Raw genomic sequence first — 16,338 nt, forward strand, 5'->3', positions numbered from 1 at the left:
ACAGCCACTGCTGGCTCGCAAGAGCGATCTGGACAAGCAGAGAAAAGAGATAAAGGAACAGTGGCAAAGAGAGCTAAAGAAAATGGTACATATGATTATTCGAATTCTTTGAATTTCATCTCTAATGTTTCTTCAGAACCGATAGCGCTTAATAACCCATGTGTTTTCAGAGCGAGGCCGAGAGCGCTTTGAAGAAGGCTCGGCTGCTGAAGGTGCAGAAGAGGGAGGAGTACGAGAAGGCACGCAGCTCCACCAGCCGCACCGAGGAGGAGCAGCCAACAGCAGGAGGCAGGACTCTGGAGAAGAAACGGAGGGTGGAGGAAGAGGCCCTGCAGAAGGTACAGCGCTATAAAGAATTTTAAAACTTCAACTCCAACATGGTCACAGACTGCACAAACACATACACCCTCAAGTTTATTGACCTTGTTTATGGGGCATCAAAGTGGTGACGAGAAACACAGAGTTTGTGGGAATTTGGTTGAATTTCCTTAGCGTCTGATGTACTGACTGAAAATTAGGCAGTATAATCTAAACATTGCTGTTGCTGTAACAACCCAGAAACCCAGCAACTGCACAGCATCGCACCTTAGCAAACGAGTAAGCATTTTTTTATAGAACGGAACATTTTTGCAATCCAGTTTGGGGGATGCTGCTGGTGTCACAGAAATGACACACTTTGGCTTAAAATGGGGTAGGAAAATCACTATGCTTTTGTTTTGTTTGGCTTATCGTCTGTTTTTGTGGTCACTCTAGGCAGAGGAAGCGCAGGAGCAGTATAAAGCCTGTGTGGCCGATCTAGAGGCGAAGAAGGTCAGCCTGTCAAACGCAAAGAGTGAGATCCTCACTCAAATTCGGAAGCTGGTCTTCCAGTGTGACCTGACCCTCAAAGCGGTGTGTATTCATGCTACAACAACACTACACTACAGTTCAAAAGCTTGGTTTCTGTACGATTTTTGTAAAAATTTTTGAGTAAAATTGTGAAATATTATTACAGTTTAAGACAGCTGTTTTCATTTTAATATATTCTAAAATGTAATTTCTTCATGTGATGGCTGAATTTTCAGCAGTTATTATTCTAGTCTTCAGTGTCACATTCTAATATGCTGATTTGCTGCACAAAAAAGATTATCTCTTTAAAAATATCTTGAAATATATTTATTTGAAAGTATATTTTTGATCAATTTAATGTATCCCTGCTTAAAGTACAGTACAGACCAAAAGTTTGGACACACCTTCTCATTCAAAGAGTTTTCTTTATTTTCATGACTATGAAAATTGTAGATTCACACTGAAGGCATCAAAACTATGAATGAACACATCTGGAATTATATTTAATTCTATAAAATATTTAATTCTATATATACTATATATACTTCTGCACAACACAACTGATGGTCCCAACCCCGTTTATAAGGCAAGAAATCCCACTTATTAAACCTGACAGTGCACACCTGTGAAGTGAAAACCATTTCAGGTGATTACCTCTTGAAGCTCATCAAGAGAATGCCAAAAAGTGTGCAAAGCAGTAATCAAAGCAAAAGGTGACTACTTTGAAGAACCTAGAATGTGACATATTTTCAGTTGTTTCACACTTTTTTGTTATGTATATAATTCCACATGTGTTAATTCATAGTTTTTGATGCCTTCAGTGTGAATCTACAATTTTCATAGTCATGAAAATAAAGAAACTTCAAAGGTGTGTCCAAGGTGTGTCCAAGCTTTTGGTCTGTACTGTATATAAAGGATTAGTTAACTTCGAGAATAAAAATGATGATTCCTGATCATTTACTCACCCATGTCATCCAAGATGTTCATGTCTTTCTTTCTTCAGTCGCAAAGAAATTAGGTTTTTGAGGAAAACATTTCAGGACCTTTCTCAATATAGTGGACTTCAATGGGGATCAATGGGTTGAAGGTCCAAATAGCAGTTTTAATACAGCTTCAAAGGGCTCTACACGATTCCAGCTGAGGAATAAGAGTCTTATCTAGCGAAAAGATTTGTCTTTTTTTTTTTAAATACAAATTTATGTAATAAGACTAGTTTGACCTTATGCATTACATAGTCACATTGGACAGTGTTTACAAAGCGAACGTGCAGAGAAAGTCAAACGCCCTTTACACAAAAAGGTAAAACATGATGTTGGATGATTTTGAAGTTGTTTTACCCTTCCCTACCTTTTTGAATCTAAGTACACAGGCGAAGAGCTATCCACATATAACATGCAGGACAAGCATTTGTGGATAAAAGGTTTATAAATTATAATAATAAAAAAGACCAGTCGTTTCGCTAGATAAGACCCTTATTACTTTGCTGAGACGTTTAGAGCCCTTTGAAGCTGCATTGAAACTGCAATTCGGACCTTCAACCCATTGGCCACCATTGAAGTCCACTAGAAACCTTCATTTCTTTACGCTTGAAGACAGAAAGACATGAACATCTCGGATTACATGAGGGTGTGTAAATTATCAGAATTCTTTTATTCTGGAAGTGAACTAATCCTTTTAATTTCTTAAGAAAAAAATAAAAATCGTACTGAGCCTAAACTTTTGACCTTCTCCATGAAAATAAATACCATTATTGCATGCTGACTATTCTCACGAACTCTCGCAGGTGACCGTGAACTGGTTCCAGATGCAGCAGGCTCAGACCCAACCTCTGTCAGTCAACTACCAAGCTCTAAGTGAACAGGCCAAAAAGTATGAGCCAGGCCAGCGCTACTCTGAGTTCGTTTGCAGCCTGCCTAAAGAGCGTGTGTGGCTGGAGTCTCTGTCTCAGGACATCACAGCTTCCTCAAAAACGGGGTAAGTCCACGCTCAAGTTTCCGTGCGGGCCAGAGAGAGGCTGCATTGTTTGCATCTTCCTCAGGAAGAATGATGAACGAAACAACGGTCGGCGATAACGTGTTGTTTATCCAGCAGTTCTTCTCTCTCTAATCGCTGCTCCGTGTAAACACTGCTTTTCAGCTTGACCTCTGAATCACACCCACATGCAAACATACTGGCCAATGCTATCACCTCTCTTTACAGTGCATTCAAATCTCACGCTTTCCTGTTGAGTAACCCATTTCACGATCAGCCTGTTTTGCTTGTGGTATTTTAATAAAGCATGTTTTAACAAGTTTCGTTCCTTTCCAGAATGTCCCTTCATAAGAGGTCTCAAAGCAGCACCCGCTCGTCTCATGGGAACCTGTCGCAAGGCTCTGTTACTTCAGCAGATAACCAAAGCGCAGATGAGATCGAGAGTACTGTACAACCCTGCAAGGCCAAGATCGCAGAGAGACGGTCCAATAGCAGTATAGACATGCAAGGTAAGAATTGCTAAGAATCTAGCCTGGCAATTGATCAACTTCCCCCTACTTCAATTGTTTAGACAAACCCTGTCCCAAAATCACTGTAACTCACGTTGAGCCAAAGTTGCTATGTGTTTGGCGACGTCAACCTACTCAACCTGCATTGGTTAGATTAAAACTCTTAGACATTTATTTTCTGCCCACTTAAACAAAATCCAGAGATGTTTGGCACTATTAGGCACATATGTCTGGCAAGCTTCAACATCCTGAACAGCTAATTAGTTTTATAGCTTGATGCGTCCACTGTGGGTTTTTACCCAGCGTTTGCCATCCACAGCTTGGACAAAAGCTGCCAGCAGTCAGGATTAAGGCCCGAGACCCAGATCGGCCTTCGGCTTCCAAAAAGCCCCTTGGATTATAGCCTGAGCTCACATTTAATGCAGCATCCAGACTAGACGGCTAAACTAAAAATCAAGCACATAAGCAAAACTCTCATGTTTTTCTGAACTGAATGAAACATGCAACAGACTGATTCTCACAAACACATGCATGGTTTTTAACTTCAGTTTTAGGAACAGAGATTTCCTAGATGAAAGACAAAGGTAATTCTGAGGTTAATTCTGTGTGTTGTAGCGTTAAGGACGCAGGGCTCCCAGCGGGCCTGGAGCTCAGGCAGTGCCGGTGGAGGAGGGATGTGCAGTGACTCAGAGAGTGCTGGAGGAAGCAGTGAGTCTAGGTCAATGGACTCCCCCACAGCTAGTCCAGGTACTTTTTTCTGATGTCAACACATTGCATCCTACCATGCCTTTCATAATATGCGACATGTGTTATATTTTAAATAAAGCATTTCAAGCTTGTCAAGACTTGATCGAGATGGTGCAACATCATTTTAAATTCAGTTTGGGCGGCAATTTCCTTACAGTGATAACTGGGTGAAAATAAGAAGTTAATCCCACACTGAAATTGGTATAATATATATGTAGGCCAATATGTTTGATGCTAAATTTACATCAAATCAACATCATGTCAAATTTTTGACATTAGTTTGATGGTTGATTAGTTTGGTGGTTATCAGTGTATTACAAAGGTACAAAACAAATTTCAGTACTTCAGTAGGTTGGTATATTAACATTATATCAGTTCATTAAATTACGGTATTTAAATGTAAATTTAAGTTAAAACCGTAAAACGTTGCTACCGTATTTTTTTACGGTAAAATTCTGTTGACGAAATTTGCTACATTTTGGATAAATAAATTAAAAGTAGGTCAGTACATTTAAATCAAAATGCAATATAGACTAGTGCATGTAAATATTAGGCTGCAAAAATACTATTTAAATATTAATCCTGCATGTCCTGCGTGTCTCTGTGTGAATGAATGGTGCAGACACAAGGTTTCATTTACTACACACGTACTAAAGTGCATGTGATGCTCGCTGTGTTTTCAGCCTTTGCCGCCACAATGAGTACGTAAACACATGAACATAATCTCCAAAACTGCTTTGAGAGTCACTTCATTAGCATTTCATATAAAATAAAAAGTAATTCATTCATTAAATACAAACAAAAAAATTATTACAATTATAAAATTATTTAAATTAAATTATGAAATATGTAAAATTTATAAAATCAATTAATTAGAGAAGCTTTTGATTATTGAAATTTAATGAAGCCATTAAAATGGAATCCAAAAAATTCATATAAAACACAGAATTTAGTTAAAATACAAATTAATTGGAGAAAAAAAATCTAATGTATTTGGGCCTTAAAATTAAGTTTTTTGAAAAAGTCATAATAAATTGCTGTTAAATTGTTTAATGTAAGTTTCATGATTTCAATTAATTAGACATGCTTTTTGCTTAATATTTTAATGTAACCATTGAAACAGAGTCTAGAAATTTTAAAACAGAAAAAAGAATACAGAAAAATTTAAATGGAAAAAAAATGAATTTATAGGTCTCTAGTTATATAAATGTTTATTTTCTATAATTTTTATACTAGGTTATTGTCTTTATATTTCTAAACGTATTTATTTATTTATTTATTATATTATTTATTCACCCATTTTACCTTGTTCTTGCCAAAAATAGCATTCTGTGCTGACATATATAACAATATACTGCTATTTTATTTTATTTATTTTCCATTAAACTATTTACAACATATTCATTATGTACAGTAATTGCTGTAAATTCTACAGATTTTGTGACATCTATAAATCATAAATACCACAAAACCTCATCTACATCAGCCAGCTAGATATTGTGACACATTTACATCAACAGAATTTAACACAATGTGCAAAACAACAATGTTCACAACATCAAAGAAAAAGCAGGTAAAATAACATGTATTTGATCAACAAATTGCTAGGACATTAGAATGTCAACACTGGCCTAATTAAACAAGTGACCGTTTTGTCAGATGTCCTAGAATGTTTTACTCTGGCCAATTGCATCAGCCAGTCTTATTGTCAAGTGTAAAGTGCTTAATCCAAAAAGAAGTTCCTCTAAAAATATTGCTAGTTTAGACACGTTTGTAAGTTTTGCTTGTAATGTGGTTGACCTAGTTCTCAGTGGACAGGATGGAGAAGTGCTCTGCAGGACGGAAGGATCTAATGTGTGTTTATGTGTGTTCGTGTTTTAGGGGATTTCAAACGCAGGCTTCCCAGAACTCCCTCAACTGGTACCATGTCTTCTGCAGATGACCTCGATGAGAGAGAACCACCTTCCCCATCAGATAATGGTGGGTTGTACAAACTGAATAACGCAATTGTGAGCGTCTGTGTTCATAGACCTGTGGTGACACCACATGTTTGTGTTTATTACACAAGTGCTGAATTGCTCGCACCCATGTTTTTGCTTTCAGTGCAGCTGCGCAGATAGATGGGCTGGGTGTTGACATTGGCAAAATGCCACAGTTGGCACTTCCTGCCGCTCCACTGAAAGTGTTACATTTCAGTAATAATTGCTGAATGTAAACAAATTAAAAAAATAGGGAAATACATTTGAGGAACTGGAGTCATGCTTCCTCAAAAGTAGTAAAAGAACCATTAAAGGGATAGTTTATCCTTCACCCAGAAATGAAATTGGGATGCTTATCTGCATACCCCCAGGGCATCCAAGATGTAGGTGACTTTGTTTCTTCAGTAGAACACAACGAAGATTTTGAACTCAAACCGTTGCAGTCTGTCAGTCATATAATGGCAGTCAATGGGACCCATGGATTTGAGAGTCAAAAAAACATACACAGACAAAACTAAATTAAACCCTGTGGCTCGTGACGATACATTGAGGTCTTAACACACAAAACAGTTGGTCTGTGCGAGAAACTGAACAGTATTTATCATATATATGCATTTTACACAGAGAGAGATTGTGGGTATGACGGCTACTCAAAATGGTAATAACTTGTGGTTATTCTGATTGTTGCAACTGATTAAAAACTAAAAGATTACGTTTGCTTTTGCGAACTTATCTGGGAGTGTTGAATTTTCACCGAACTTTTGAACCTGATCAACTGAAGTCATGGTTGCTTGCTGCTGTGAACGCGCTCAGGACAGTTGGACATTGTGGTGGAAATGTAAAAAATGCTATAAATACTGTTCAGTTTCTTGCACAGACCAGCTGTTTTGTGTGTTAAGACCTCAGTGTATCGTCACAAGCCGCAGGGTTTAATTTAGTTTTGTCTGTGTATGTTTTTTTGACTCTCAAATCCATGGGTCCCATTGACTGCCATTATATGACTGACAGACTGCAACAGTTTGAGTTCTTTGTGATCTACTGAAGAAACAAAGTCACCTACATCTTGGATGCCCTGGAGGTAAGCAGATAAACATCAAATTTTCATTTTTGGGTGAACTATCTCTTTAAATAGAAATGCAAACCAGATTCCCATCCCAACTCACATTTAAGACTTTTTATGATCCTTAACTGGTGGGCCAGCAGAGTGTTTTCAGCTATTGAAACATGTCTTTCCTTGTCTCAGGCCTTGCTGAGATGATGATGGAAACGGCTAGCTCTCCCGGCCCTTTCCGTAATGCTCTAATGTCAAAAGCGGCACAGACTCACAAGTTGCGGAAACTGCGAGCACCTTCCAAATGCAGAGAGTGTGACAGCCTAGTGGTGTTTCACGGAGCTGAATGTGAGGAGGTACTGTTATCATCATCCTTAACACCCACACTGATTCTATTCACATTGTTCTTTAGAGCCGGTTGTCATTCTCTAATCTCTTTTTACGCAGTGCTCTTTGGCCTGTCATAAGAAATGCCTTGAGACTCTCGCTATTCAGTGTGGTCATAAGAAGCTCCAAGGCAGACTGCACCTTTTCGGGATTGACTTCGCCCAGGCAGCTAAGAACAGTCCTGACGGCATCCCTTTTATCATCAAAAAATGCACCTCTGAAATCGAGAGTCGTGCCCTGAACATTAAGGTAAAGAAAACAGCTGCAACTCAAAGGAATTTCTATAATTGTTGAGTCTGTTTGTGAGTGACGCCTACTTTCGGTTCATTTCAAGGGCATTTATCGGGTGAATGGGGCGAAGTCTCGTGTGGAAAAGCTGTGCCAGGCCTTCGAGAATGGAAAGGACTTAGTGGAGCTGTCTGACCTACACCCACATGACATAAGCAACGTGCTCAAGCTTTACCTGAGACAGGTGTGGTGGGGCAAATAATCACAGTTTCATCATGTCTGTATGAAACCTGTCATAATAGAGTGCAACTGTGTCCGCCCGCTTTTTGGTTTCGGAAGTGTTTTTCACATAGGAATGTTTTCTTTGTCATAGAGTTATGAGCCATGAACTAATGCAACCAGCTACAAGGTGAATCACAACAATGCAAACTTTGATTTGAAGCAAAAATACATAAAGCTTATAAGACAAAGGTGTGTACTTAACAACTTTAATGAGAGAAACAGCTAGTCCTGTGAAGCATTGCAAACGAAATAATCAAAATAAAAACAATGGATAAATATACTGTTGCTTTAAAGATGTTGATTGTGTATAGAAACAATGTTTTACATTTGTAATGTTTTTAAAAGAAGTCTTTTATGCTCATCAAGGCTGCGTTTATTTGATTAAAAATACACAAAAGCAGTAATATTGTGACATATTATTGCAATTCAAAATAACGGTTTTCAATTTTAATATACTTTAAAGTGATGCAAAGCTGAATTTTCAGCATCATTACTCCAGTCTTCAATGTCACATGATCCTTCAGAAATCAGTTTTTTTTTTTTTGGAACCTTTGATACATTTTTAGAATTGCTTGATGAATAAAACGTTAAAGAGAACAGCAGTTATTTAAAATGATTTTTTTTTTTTTTTTGTAACAATATACGCTACCATTCAAAGTTTAGGGCAAGTTAATTTTTCTTTCTTTTCTTTCTTTTCTTTTTATATTTTTATTCTGCAAGTATGTGTTAAATTGATTAAAAGTAATATTAAAGACTTATATTGTTAGAAAAGATTTCTGTTTTGAGTAAATGCTGTTCTTTTTAACTTTATTCATCAAGGAATCATTCAAAGTATCACAGGTTCCAAAAAAATATTAAGCAGCACAACTGTTTCCAGCATTGATAATAAATCAGCATATTACAATGATTTCTCAAGGATTGTGAGACACTGAAGACTGGAGTAAGGATGCTGAAAATTCAGCTTTGCATCACAGAAATAAATTATATTTTAAAGTATAATTAAATAGAAAACTGATATTTTATATAGCAATGATTCATAATACTACTCTTTTTTTCTGTATTTTTGATCAAATAAATGGAACCTTGATGAGCAGAAATGTCTTTAAAAAAACGTGAAAAAACTTACTGATCCTAAACTTTTGAATGACAGTGTAAATAGTTAGATAGTGCTTGATCATTCGCAGTGCTTCATGGGAGTGGACAGGCACTAAAATGTCCTTTTGGCGCATTTTGTAGAGATATAACACCAATTAACAACCTTGTAGCTCGGTCTGTCTTTAAGGGTTTATAAGTTGAAAATCAGTTCCTTTAAAAAAATGAATAGGACTTTTCCTGCCAGAACCCAGCTGTTGCACTCTATAGGATTCTATTACTTTTCTCATTTAGAAAAATATTTTTACAAATACTTTTTTGCAGATTTGACATTGTCTAAAAAAGTTCAATTGTCTTTCAGTTACCAGAGCCATTGATTCTATATCGGTATTATAATGATATCATCGGGCTGGCAAAAGAGACTCAGAACATGGAGGAGACAGACACCACTAAAGAGAAATCGCCAGGAGAGCAGCTGTGCCTTAGTATTGAGCTTAAAAGAGTCATTTTCAAAATCAGAGACCTCCTTAGGCAGCTTCCTGCGGCCCACTACAAAACCCTGCAGTTCCTCATCACCCATCTGCACAGGTATGTTAACACAAACCAGAGAAAAAAAAGTGTGTTTAAAAAGCTCATACAGTATGTGACCCTGGACCACAAAACCAGTCTGATGTAGCATGGGTATATTTGGTGCAATAGCCAAAAATACATTGTATGGGTCAAAATTATTCTTTTATGCCAAAAATCATTCGGATATTAAGAAAAGATCATGTTCCATGAACATATTTTGACATTTCCTGCTGTAAATATATCAAAACGTAATTTTTGATTAGTAATATACATTGCTAAGAACATTTGAACACTTCCAAAGGTGATTTTCTCAATATTTAGATTTTTTGCATCCTCAGATTACAGATTTTCAAATAGTTGTATCTTGGCCAAATATTGTCCTATCCTAACAAACCATACATCAATGGAAAGCGTATTTATTCAGTCTTCAGACGTATACATCTCAGTTTCAGTTAGCAAAGAAGCAGGAATCCGTTATTGGGATCTGTTTTTCATTGCTTGTTGCTGAACATTCTTAAATGTGTTTAATGAGAGTTAAATATAATTTATCACTCAAACACTTTGCTGTTCATTGTTCCACAGAGTGTCAGAGCAAGCTGAGGAGAACAAGATGACTGCTAGTAATCTGGGTATCATCTTCGGCCCCACACTCATCAAGCCCAGGCAGTTAGAGGCGGAGGTGTCGCTGTCCTCTCTGGTTGACTACCCCCACCAGGCCCGCATGGTGGACCTGCTAATCAGGCACAACCAGATGATCTTTGATGTCCCCCTCAGCCCCGTGTCTCCCACCAGTCCAACAGGACCACAGCCGCCACTCAGCCGGCACTCCCGATCTCTCATGGATATCAAAGAGGTAAGATAGACCAGAGACTGAAAGCTAGAGTTTTTTTAAGGAAATATTTGAGTTTATGATTTCTGATCTTTGTTTATCCTTCATACAGAGTGCAAAACTTTTCAAGAGACACTCGTCTGTGTTTACCTCTACACACATGGTGGAGGGAGTGAAGGAAATGAAGAAAGAGGATGATAGAACGCAAACACCTGGTTAGTATGATTGTCTCTGCTCAACTTTGGTATTAAAGTTAGTTGAAATCAAAACTGTGATAGTTTACCCAGAAATGATAATTCTGTCATTAATTACTCACTCTCATGTCGTTCCAAAACCGTAAGACCTTTGTTCATCTTCAGAATACAAGTTAAGATATTTTTAATGAATATTTTTAATGAAACCCTGCATAGACAGCAACAGAATTGACACAATCAAGACCCAAAAAGGTAGGACATTTAAAATAGTCCATGTGACATCACTGGTTCAACTGTAATGTTATGAAGCTACGAGAGTACTTTTTGTGTGCAAAGAAAACAAAATGAATGACTTTATTCAACAATTTCCACCCTTCCGTGTCAGTCTTTGACATGCATTCACTGTGCTGCTGATGCAGGAGCCAGCATTCTAACATAGAACCCGGATGTGCTGTACCTTGTTTACATGCAGAAGACACGTTGTACATAAAAGAGTCTTCTTAAACATGTCTGAAGATTTCAACAAATGTTTTGCCCAGCCTTACTTATTTGAACCAGAATTTACTGACAGTGAACTAAAGGGCACACTACATGACTAGCTGAAACATTCTGACTGACCTCAACACACTTAACAACATTTTCCATTGACTGGAGCAGATTTTAGCCTTTAAGCACAAACCTAATGACTGAGTCAGTCCACTACACAAAACACCTAATGACTGGTGAGTCACGATTGGATAAATTCTACCGAACCAAAAAAAACTAACAACAAAAACGCAGCATCTTCCCACACTCCCACAGGCGCTCCTGCCAAATACACCAAAATACAACACTGCGGTCAACAGCGCTGCTTTTATTTGGCACCTATTTTACCTACTGAAACGTTAAGGTTTGTTTTACTTTAAAACAAAAAACAATAGCATTAAGTTTGATGCTTCTCTTTCCTTTTGGAATTATTGCATATGTACAGTCGTGGCCAAAAGTTTTGAGAATTACATAAATGTTGGAAATTGGAAAAGTTGCTGCTTATGTTTTTATAATAGCAATCTGCTTATACTCCAGAATGTTATGAAGAGTGATCAGATGAATTGCATAGTCCTTCTTTGCCATGAAAATTAACTTAATCCCCCAAAAAACTTGCCACTGCATTGTTAAGAAGGCTTCAGGGCATCCAAGAAAGTCCAGCAAGCTCCAGGATCGTCTCCTAAAGAGGATTCAGCTGCGGGATCGGAGTGCCACCAGTGTAGAGCTTGCTCAGGAATGGCAGCAGGCAGGTGTGAGCGCATCTGCACGCACAGTGAGGCCAAGACTTTTGGAAGATGGCCTGGTGTCAAGAAGGGCAGCAAAGAAGCCACTTCTCTCCAAAAAAAAACATCAGGGGACAGATTGATCTTCTGCAAAAAGTATGGCGAATGGACTGCTGAGGACTGGGGCAAAGTCATATTCTCCGATGAAGCCTCTTTCCGATTGTTTGGGGCATCTGGAAAAAGGCTTGTCCGGAGAAGAAAAGGTGAGCGCTACCATCAGTCCTGTGTCATGCCAACAGTAAAGCATCCTGAGACCATTCATGTGTGGGGTTGCTTCTCATCCAAGGGAGTGGGCTCACTCACAATTTTGCCCAAAAACACAGCCATGAATAAAGAATGGTACCAAAACACCCTCCAACAGCAACTTCTTCCAACAATCCAACAACAGTTTGGTGAAGAACAATGCATTTTCCAGCATGATGGAGCACCGTGCCATAAGGCAAAAGTGATAACTAAGTGGCTCGGGGACCAAAACGTTGAAATTTTGGGTCCATGGTCTGGAAACTCCTCAGATCTTAAAACTTGTGGTCAATCCTCAAGAGGCGGGTGGACAAACAAAAACCCACTAATTCTGACAAACTCCAAGAAGTGATTATGAAAGAATGGGTTGCTATCAGTCAGGATTTGGCCCAGAAGTTGATTGAGAGCATGCCCAGTCGAATTGCAGAGGTCCTGACTCTTTGCATAAATGTCATGTAATTGTCGAAAAAAGTCTTTGAAACGTATGAAGTGCTTGTAATTATATTTCAGTACATCACAGAAACAACTGAAACAAAGATCTAAAAGCAGTTGAGCAGCAAACTTTGTGAAAACTAATATTTGTGTCATTCTCAAAACGTTTGGCCACGACTGTACACACATTTCATTGTTTTTTCAAATGCCTACAGTATGTTTATTTTCCTTAATTATAACATTTCTAGCACTATTTTGAAATGTTTATTCAAGAAATAATATATAAATCATCTAAAGTAGGCCTATGTCTAAAATCAGGGATTAAAAATAAATTGGTTCTAAGGAAAAACAGTAGGCTATTTTTGTTATATTCATGATTTATTTATTTATTTATGAAAACTTAGTTTTGAAGTATAGTTAGGCTATTTGTAATGTTCATTTATTCATTATGAAGAAAATTTGTTAGCCTAGACTAAAGTTCATTTAATATTCTTCATAACACATTTTTAGAAGACGTTAAATGTTCATAAAAAATTGAATTAGTCTATAGATATAGGATATTTATTTTCTTAACTTTTATTAGACAATTAAAAAACAATCGGTGCTATCAACCATTCCACAGCAAAACAAACAGTGTTCCAACCAATCACTGTCAGGGGGTTGGTGTTGTGGACTTTCGCTCTGCCTCCCTCACATCCCTGCACCAGTACGAAAGTCCACAACACTGTGGAACACTGTTTGTTTTTCTGTGGAATGGTTGGTAGCACCGATTGTTTTTCTGGCATATCTCGGACTCTAGGCTGACCACAGAGACGCGTTTTTTTTACAGCCAATTTATGGGGCAGGCAGCGAGCAGATCGTGAAGAAAGGTCAGCTGAATTTGACACTTTATGTTTCAGCCTAGAATCGCTGATACAACCTTTAAGAGAGATGGATGAACGTGTGTTGAAGACTGACATGAAAAAAAAAAGAAATTGTTGAATAAAGTTATTTTTCTTTTCTTTGCATTCTTGGATTTCATCAAAAAATATCTTAATTTGTGTTCCAAGATGAACGAAGATCTTACGGGTTTGGAACGACATGAGAATGAGGTTTTTGGGTGAACTATCTCTTTGAAATGACAAATTTCAAAGGAGTTACAACTGGTAATTCTCAGATGATTTGTTCTTACAAATTTCAGAAAATTAATATGTAACAGTAGTTTTTCTGCAATTTGTAACTAATAGAAGTGGGTAAATGTAGTAATACCATGGTAATAACAAAAACTTTAAAAGTTTGGTGTATTAACTCATTAATGGGAAGTTACTGATCAGATAGAATATAGTTTTAGTTAATTAAAATATCAAATTATGGCTGTTTTATAAACTTATGTTCCACTTGAATGCATATTTTAAATGCATTATCAGGTTATTGAGAATTGTTTTTATGCCTCTTTTGCATTCAAAATTTGTATAAATTCATTTTAAAAGTATTTTTCTCTCCAACAGGTGAGAGCTCTGATGTCAACGGTGTTGGCTCGGCTTCTGTGGACGTGCAGAAGTCCACATCTGTGTTCAGCCGGCCTGGTGCCAGCAGCCGAGCGGTGCAACTGCGTCCTCAGCGGTCCAAACCAGTGTCTCGACCCATCAGCATGCCCGTGGAGCGACTGCTCAACGAGCGCAACAGCCGCAACACAGAGGAGCGTGAACACTCGCCAGCCGCCATTCAGGAGACCACTGAACCGGACAAGCCTTCAACACCACGTCTCTCCAGCTATTACAGAAACCCTTTCATCGACACTCAGACGCTGAGGAGAACCTGGGACAGACAGTACAGGCATTATGATGTAACGCCCAGAACTGCAATGATAGTGGCCAACCTGCCATCCACCGGTGTGCCAAAAACGTCTGAAATTAGCGGCCTACCCCAAAGCACCACCAATAGAAAAGATAGCACAAGCCAGTCTGGTGGTACTCCAATATCCTTCCGAGCGCCACGGACATTAAAACCCCCTCCTGGAACATTTTATAGACCTCCATCTGTGGGCCAAATCAAGCCATTTGACTTGCTGTCAAAAACCGTTTCGACTGCAACGACCACTACCATCACCACAGGAGCTATATACACAACATCCCTTACCATATTTACAACAGCAGCCACATCAACAGTTACGACTGTCTCCACAGCAGTTACGACTCCCCCAGCCACACCAACAACATCAATGACTATCGCTCTAGCATCCAAACCAACATTTACAACAGTGACAAGCACTGTGTCAGGAGGAGCGGAGGAAGGACTGTCAGAGAGCGACTCGATTAGTCCCGTCACACTCTCTCCGCCTCAATCTCCGAGCTCCAGCGCAGAGGAGCTTAGCCCAACGGACGCCAAACCCCTCTATCAACGACGGAATCGTCGTATGAATGAGCTTGAGGCCCGAGAGGCCCATTTTGTTTAAAACACCTGGTACAATATGCTATATGTGACACTTAGAAAGTGACTGATTCTTCCCACAGGCCTCACAATGTCAGTTTTAAAATGGCTTATATATATATATATATGTATGTATTTGTATGTAAACGTTCTTTTTGTGCCATACTGTATATATGAAATTGTTTTAATATCCCTTTGAGAAAGGGCACAAATATTACGAGAGGTGAAACATCTCTATGAAATTGGATTGATAGCTGTTTGTTAATGACTCTTTAAGCTACTCTTTGAGCCAGAAATATCAGCAGAGGTCCAAAACATTTGTGACATTCGCTTTATCCATAAGTGAGCACTCTTTTATGTTATTTTCACATACTGTTTCTGAACGTCTATGCCAAATGTGTCTTATATTATCTCCTTCACTGTGATAAGATGAGGTTTCAAGAGACGCTTCTATATCAGCTATATTCACGTGTTATGAAAATCACAAGTTCAGTGTGATAATTGTATGAACTTAACAGGAATGTGTATAGTATTGTCTGTAAATTCATGCCAACTTGCTTATTTTGATGCACTTGCTATGCATAACTTTAACATTGAGTGGCACCGCATCATCACTGCCCTCGCATGATGTCATACAGTCACTGCCGACTGTTTTATTTGTTTTATAGTTTGTCTCTTGGAAACACTTCTGCTTTTAGGCTGATTGCATCTGTTTCTGTTTTGTTTCAGTTATATACGCATTTGTTTACATTTTTACACATAACCTGCTGCCATAAACATACATCTATACCAACAGTTCTTGAAGACGTGCAACATGTTTGCAGATTAAATATTTAGTAAAAACTATATTCTGCTCGTTCTTTCTTTTATGTTTTGTCCATTCACACACTGTAAAAAGTTTTTACCAGTTTCAACTTAAAAACTTAAGTTTAGCAGCTGCCTTAAAAGGAATTAAAAATCATTTAAACTCACAAGTTAAATGAACTCATTTTGATAAATAAGTTAAAATGACGTTTTAAGCTGATTTAACTTAAAATCTTAAGGCAGCTGCTGAATGTGGTCACTAAGGTGCTTGCTAGCTTGTGGCTATCCAGTGGCTAGGTTTTTTGGTGGTTGCTAGATGGTTTATTTCTGGGACAATCCAAAAATAAGGTCATTAAATGAGTATGATATTGTTATCACTGGTTCGAGTCCCTCCCAGTGTTGTTATTGTTAACCAAAACTAAAGCTATTAAAAATTCATTATATCTATCACACATTAATTAAAATGCAGCTAAAATAAA

At 38.0% G+C, this 16,338-nt stretch overlaps 1 protein-coding gene across 2 annotated transcripts in view; it reads left to right on the plus strand.

Moving 5' to 3' along the window:
• The window catches only part of arhgap29b (Rho GTPase activating protein 29b), a 53,269-nt gene extending 37,368 nt beyond the window's left edge, over positions 1 to 15,901 (plus strand). For both annotated transcript variants that reach the window (XM_073848559.1, XM_073848560.1), the window contains 14 exons: positions 5 to 85; positions 171 to 338; positions 754 to 891; positions 2,612 to 2,802; positions 3,136 to 3,308; positions 3,924 to 4,055; positions 5,937 to 6,035; positions 7,278 to 7,441; positions 7,533 to 7,721; positions 7,807 to 7,944; positions 9,436 to 9,662; positions 10,227 to 10,497; positions 10,586 to 10,688; positions 14,134 to 15,901. In XM_073848559.1, coding sequence (XP_073704660.1) covers positions 5 to 85; positions 171 to 338; positions 754 to 891; positions 2,612 to 2,802; positions 3,136 to 3,308; positions 3,924 to 4,055; positions 5,937 to 6,035; positions 7,278 to 7,441; positions 7,533 to 7,721; positions 7,807 to 7,944; positions 9,436 to 9,662; positions 10,227 to 10,497; positions 10,586 to 10,688; positions 14,134 to 15,080 — 3,021 coding nt within the window. In that variant the 3' untranslated portion in view covers positions 15,081 to 15,901. The remainder of the gene's footprint in view (positions 1 to 4; positions 86 to 170; positions 339 to 753; positions 892 to 2,611; positions 2,803 to 3,135; positions 3,309 to 3,923; positions 4,056 to 5,936; positions 6,036 to 7,277; positions 7,442 to 7,532; positions 7,722 to 7,806; positions 7,945 to 9,435; positions 9,663 to 10,226; positions 10,498 to 10,585; positions 10,689 to 14,133) is intronic.
• Positions 15,902 to 16,338: the final 437 nt, after the last annotated feature.

Source organism: Garra rufa, chromosome 10 (genome assembly GCF_049309525.1).
Source record: "Garra rufa chromosome 10, GarRuf1.0, whole genome shotgun sequence".
Taxonomy (NCBI): Eukaryota; Metazoa; Chordata; class Actinopteri; order Cypriniformes; family Cyprinidae; genus Garra; species Garra rufa.